Raw genomic sequence first — 6,475 nt, forward strand, 5'->3', positions numbered from 1 at the left:
GTGTTACACTGTTGACTCATACTTAGCTTCTGGTCCACTATGACCCTCAGATCCCTTTCCGTGGTACTCCTTCCTACCGTCTTTCCCCGAAAGTAAGACATCCCCCGAAAATAAGACCTACTTCCAGTTTTGCCTCTCGCTGTAATATAAGGAATCCTCCCGAAAATAAGACCTCCCCGATAATAAGGCCACCCCGGAATATAAGGCCCCGAAGCTACCGTAAGGCGTCTGACTCCTCTGGACTGTAGCGGCGGGCACCGCCGCGCAGCTCACTGATTGGCCACAGCGCAGCCGGAGCTGTTCAGGCAGTGCCAGGTCTCTTTAAATCAAAGAGCCCGCGCCGCCACCAGGACAAGAAAAATAAGACCTCCCCTGAAAATAAGACCTAGCGCATCTTTGGGAACAAAAATTAATATAAGACACTGTCTTATTTTCGGGGAAACAGGCTAGGTAGTCATTTCCCATTTTGTACGTGTGCAACTGGTTGTTCCTTCCTAAGTGGAGTATTTTGCATTTCATTCTATTTACTTCAGATCATTTCTCCAGTTTTTCCAGATCATTTTGAATTTTAGTCCTATCCTCCTAAGCACTTGCAACCCCTCCCAGCTTGGTATCATCCACAAACTTTATAAGTGTACTCTCTATACCATTATCTAAATCTCTGATGAGGATATTGAACAGAACCCGACCCAGAACTGATCCCTGCGGGATCCCACTCATTATGCAGTTCCAGCATAACTATGAACCACTGATAACTACTCTCTGAGAACAGTTTTCTAACCAGTTATGAAGCCACCTTGTAGTAGCTCTATCTAGGTTGTATTTCCTAGTTTATGAGACGGTCATGCGAGACAGTATCAAAAGCCTTACTAAAGTGAAGATATACCACATTTACTGCTTGCCCCCATCCACAAGGCTTGTTACCCTGTCAAAGAAAGCTATCAGGTTGGTTGGACACGATTTGTTTTTGACAAATCCATGATGACTGTTACTTATCACCTTATCTTCTAGATGTTTGCAAACTGATGGCTTAATTATTTGCTCCATTATCTTTCTAGGTACTGAAGTTAAGCTGACTGGTGTGTAATTCCCCAGGTTGTCCTCATTTCCGTTTTTATAGATGGGCACTATATTTGCCCTTTTCCAGTCCTCTGGAATTTCTCCCGTCTTCCATGACTTTTTGAAGAGAATTGCTAATGGCTCAGATATCTCCTCAGTCAGCTCCTTGAGTATTCTAGCACATATTTCATCAAGCCCTGGCGACTTGAAAACATCTTATTTGTTTAAGTAATTTTTAACTTGTTCTTTCCCTATTTTAGCCTCTGATCCTACCTCATTTTCACTGGCATTCACTATGTTAGATGTCCAGTCACCACCAACCTTCTTGGTGAAAACCGAAACAAAAATATAATTTAGAACTTCTGCCATTTCCACATTTTCTATTATTGTTTTCTCCCCCTCATTGAGAAATGGGCCTACAGTGTCCTTGGTCGTCTTCTTGCTTCTAATGTATTTGTAGAATATTTTCTTGTTTTATGTCTCTAGCTAGCTTGATCTCGTTTTGTGCCTTGGTCTTTCTAATTCTGTCCCTTCATACTTGTGTTCTTTGTTTTTATTCATCCTTTGTAATTTGACAGAGGTTTCACTTTTTGTAGGACTCTTTTTGAGTTTCAGATCATTGAAGATCTCCTGGTTAAGCCAGGGTGGTCTCTTGCCATACTTCCTATCTTTCCTACGCGGTGAGGTAGTTTGCTATTTTACCCTTAATAATGTCTCTTTGAAAAACTGCCAGCTCTCTTAAAAACTGTTTTTCCCCTAACGCCATGTCTACACTAGCGAGCTTACCGATGCAGGTGTGCTGCTGTCGGATAGCTCGTGTAGTTGCTCTATATCCACAGGACAGAGCTCTCCTGTAGACATAATTAAACCACCTCCAACGAGCAGCAGTAGTTACGGCGGTGGGGGAGCCTCTGTCCACACCAGCGCTTCTGTTGGTGTAACTTTATGTCACTCAGAGGGGTGTTTCACATATCTCAAGGGACCATTCAAGGTTAAGTGGGTTATAGCTTTCCCCCCCGCCCTCCTTTCCTGCTCTATGACTGAAGAGGTGTTAACAGGCCACTTAACCTTGAATGGTCCCTTGAAATGTGTTAACTACTTATGCTAAACAATCTACCCCCTTGTACTTAGCTGTGGCACTCTGGGCTTTTTGACGCTTAGGGCTTGGCTACACTTGCGAGTTAGAACGCACTAAAGGATCCCAGGGCACACTAGCTCACTACCCGTCCACACTGGCAAGGCTCGTAGAGCACTCTGACTCCACAGCTAGAGCGCTGCTGGTACTCCACCTCGGCGAGAGGAATAACGTTTGCTGCGCCCCCGCTGGAGCTCCCCAGCGTCAGTGTGAACGAGGTGTTGCATTACTGCGCTCTGATCAGCCTCCGGAAACGTCCCATAATTCCCTTAAGTCAAGTGGCCACTCTTGTCATTGTTTTGGATATGCCCTTTCAAAGCTCCGTTTCTGACAGCTGGCTGCTTATCTGCTCCGAGACAAAGCAGCCATTAGTGTGGAATGCTGTGTGAGAGAGAGAGAGGCGGGGGGAGGGGGGCTCCGCTGCTGTCTGAACTTACAAGACAGCATGCAGACATGCTCTCAGCCCCCCCCCCAAACCCACTCTCTCCCCCACATAGACACAACACACTCCCTGTCACACCCTACCCCCACTTGAAAAGCACGTTGCAGCCACTTACATGCTGCTCTCTGTGGCCGTTGCAAGAGCTGCTAATGTGGTCATACCAGTGTGCTGTCAGCGTGGACAGACTGCAGCGCTTTCCCTCCTGCGCTGTCCGAGGGCTGGTTTAACTCAATGCGCTCTACATCTGCAAGTGTAGCCATGCCCTTAATGAAGATACTACCTATGCCAATGGGAGGAGTTCTTCCATCAGTGTAGGTAATCCACCTCCCCGAGAGGTGGTAGCTAGGTTGATGGGAGAATTCTCCCATTGATCTAGAGCTGTCTACACCAGGGGTTAGGATGATTTAACTGCATTGCTTAGTGGCGTGGATTTTTCACACCCCTGAGTGACACAGTTATAACTGACCTAGTTTCCTAGTGTAAACCAGGCCTCTGTGTACATTTCCCAGATCTGAAGAGCTCTGTGTAAACTAAAAAGCTTGTCTCTCTCAACAACAGAAGCTGGTCCAATAAAAGATATTACCTCACCCACCTTGTGTCACTAATATCCTGGGACCAACACAGCTACAACAACAATGCATATTGTCATGCTAATATCTATCAGGAACTGCTGGTAGGCAATGAGAGATATCTGAGAAGTGGACCTTTATCTGAACACAACTGCTTAAATGCCACTCATGTTATTGCTATTAGACCTCATTTAATAACAAAACAAAATATGAAGCCTGTAACATGACTAAAATAAGTTCTTCAGAACCTTTCAAAGCTTCTGTTTTCATAAAGCCCCAGAACCATGCTTGTAGAGACCACAAGGACTTCATATGCAACACACCATTATAACTATAATTCCAGGAAACAGAACTTACCAAAGCCTGGAGCTCGGATACCTCTCTCTTCTCGACCTCCAATAACACTGAAGTTCACGGTATAGTTGGGTTTACTCTGTGTGCTGGATTTAGCTTGCTGTGGTTGAGTGTGGGACTGCCACGAAGTACCTGTATTTTGTGGTTTCTTTGTCTGCCACTGATTCCCTCCTTTCTGGGATGGAGCTGACTTCTGACCAAACCCACCAGCTGGGAATCCACCACTGGAAGGACCTGGACAATAACAGTGCCTAATTTAGTTGCAATACATTTTAAAACGTTTTGACTACATAATACAGTCTCGCCCAAGTTCTGGTCTGATACCTACCCAAGTGATTTAATAAGAGACACCCTTCAATTTAAAGGAAATCTAATGTAGAGAACACGGGTGTCTGAAAGTGAAACTTAATGAGAACAGTTTCAGCAAAGTTAGAGACAATATCGCAGTTCTAGTCTGGAACCCACTACTGTGTGTCAGTTATTCCATCTCAAACCTCAACCACTTAACTGTCATTTTGTGACAACTGCTAACCCTGGTCTGATCAGTCACCACACAGTGCACTTCGGTGGATATATTCAACACAGAAAAATACATTAGGTTTTCACTGCCAACTATTTACATTTAAGTATTTACTAATTATTATGAGACGGATGCTGGGAAACTCCTCTCATACTCAAGAAAAAGTGGTGTGCTCTGAAGGCATTCCCAATAAAATCCATGCCCTCAAGCTTCCCTTTGTGTATTACTGTTTTTAAATAAAGAAGTCTTCACCAGATCGGGGAAATGGCTCTAAAGACTTTTAAAAAAACGTTAGTAACGGGCTGTAGACAAATACGGATAAAATAACTGAACGAGGTCTGACAGCAGAGAAATTGCTTTAAGAACAACACTGAAGTACGATATATACACAAACCCAACACACTAAAATTATCTTGAATGATAAGCTAGCATTATCTCCCTAATTAAATCACAGACTAGATTTCTCTAGTACCTCCCATCTCTGCCTGGAGAGTGGAAAATATATTAGTCCTCTGTAGCTTCGCCAGCTACAACGGAAGGCCTGATCCTCCACTGGTTACACCGGCGTAAGCCCAGTGTAATGGAATCCAGCTCTAAGGCTTTAGTTTCAGCACTCAGCATGACAAGCCAGGGAATGATACTCCTGAGCCAAGCTCCACCCAGACTGCCTTTATTTGACTTCTCTTTCCTTCAGACACCATTTCTAGAAAGCGAGTTTCCTCGGCAACTGGCACGTGGCCAACAGAACACTTCCTGGCACAGGCCCATTCAACTGCAAAGTAGCTTGGTAGTTGAATTTAAATGCAGTATTATCGTCCAAATTCAGACTGGAAAGAGGAAGATCATGTTCTTTGGAGGAAAATTCCTTTAAACCTGCTACACCTCCATAAAGCAGATCTAAACCACTTCACACTGGAATAGGTGTAAGCCAAGCCTTAGACATCCAAACACAGGCAGGAATGCCCTTTACTTCACCATTTACCCCGTACCCCACCTCTACAAAAAGTTACAGTTGGGCTGTTTTGAGAAAAAAATCAGAACAGAAGGCCCTGCATGTATGGGTCTATTTGCAGCTTTCTATATGACACTGTTTAAATTTGGCTAATTTTACAGACAGTACATTCAAGCATTGACAATATTCATAGTAAAGGCAATAGGAAAACACTTTGTTGTGAGAAACCTTATATGGTACATGAACACGCAGAAAGCTTCTAGTGACAACCATGCAAATTGCTTATATGGAATAATTGGACACCCTCTACTCTGGTTGTCACAAATAATTATGAGCTTTAATTTCTCCGACAATCTCCCCACTACGCCCCACTGTGGTGGTTACAAGTGGCTGGCCAGCTCTTGCAGTCTGATCCTGAAAGCTGTGCACAGAGGGGCGCAGAGGTATTTTCTGCATTTGCAGCTTGCTTCTGCATCTCTTCAGATGATTGCCAATGAGAGGAAGGGGACAGAGGTGAAGGAGGGAGCTGATTTTGGTGGCCATACTGAATGGGAATTAGTAATGCTTGGTTTAGTTTTTATAGTAAGGGCGAAGTGCTAGCCCTGATGATCCTGTAGCGCAACAGGCCATAGAAGTTCCCTAAGCAGCTAGGCTGTGAATTCCCCAGCATAGACCTAAAGCCTCAGGTGATACTGGGCTGGGCTCTCTCTATGGTGCCACGTCTTCAGGCTGCAGCGCAAGAGGTGTGTCCAAAGCGCTTCTACATCCTGTTGCAACTCCCCCACTGGACTGGGCTGCACACTGGCATAGATTATGGTCTGACATACACCAGTGTAAAACTGGGGTAACGCCACTGTAGCTGATGGAATTATATCGGTGTAAATTGTATATTGGAGGACTGAATCAGGCTGACTAGGACATACTAAAGTGACAAAGCTATTAAGATAAAGGCGTGCATGACGACAGCCATATCATAGTTGTTTGGCACAGGGTAACCTAATGGGGATGGTATAAAATGAAAAACCAAGTGTTAGTTACATCAAAACTACTGAGATTATCTAGCAAAAATAATTTGTCAGATTTGCCATTGGCATGAAGTAAAGCAGGGGTAGGCAACCTTTCAGAAGTGGTGTGCCGAGTCTTCATTTATTCACTTTAATTTAAGGTTTCGCGTGCCAGTAATACATGTTAACGTTTTTTAGAAGGTGTCTCTCTATAAGTCTATATTATATAACTAAACTATTGTTGTATGTAAAGTAAACAAAGTTTTCAAAATGTTTAAGAAGCTTCCTTTAAAATTAAATTAAAATGCTGATCTTACGCCGCCAGCCTGCTCAGCCCACTTCCAGCCTGGGGTTCTGTTCACCTAGGCCTGCAGCGGGCTGAGCGGGGCGACTCGAGGTCAGGGCAGAGGGCTGGGGGGGGGGGGGGGGGGGGGGGGGGC

General features: G+C 44.4%; 1 protein-coding gene across 1 annotated transcript in view; it reads right to left on the reverse strand.

Annotated features, from left to right (window-relative positions):
* The window catches only part of LOC112108271 (cyclin-G-associated kinase), an 88,603-nt gene that overhangs the window by 7,766 nt on the left and 74,362 nt on the right, over positions 1-6,475 (reverse strand). The window contains exon 24 of the mRNA XM_024202330.2: positions 3,563-3,793. Within this exon, the coding sequence (XP_024058098.2) occupies positions 3,563-3,793 (231 nt within the window). The remainder of the gene's footprint in view (positions 1-3,562; positions 3,794-6,475) is intronic.

This window comes from Terrapene carolina, unplaced genomic scaffold (assembly GCF_002925995.2).
Source record: "Terrapene carolina triunguis isolate 2854851 unplaced genomic scaffold, T_m_triunguis-2.0 Scaffold33356, whole genome shotgun sequence".
NCBI classification, from domain to species: domain Eukaryota; kingdom Metazoa; phylum Chordata; order Testudines; family Emydidae; genus Terrapene; species Terrapene triunguis.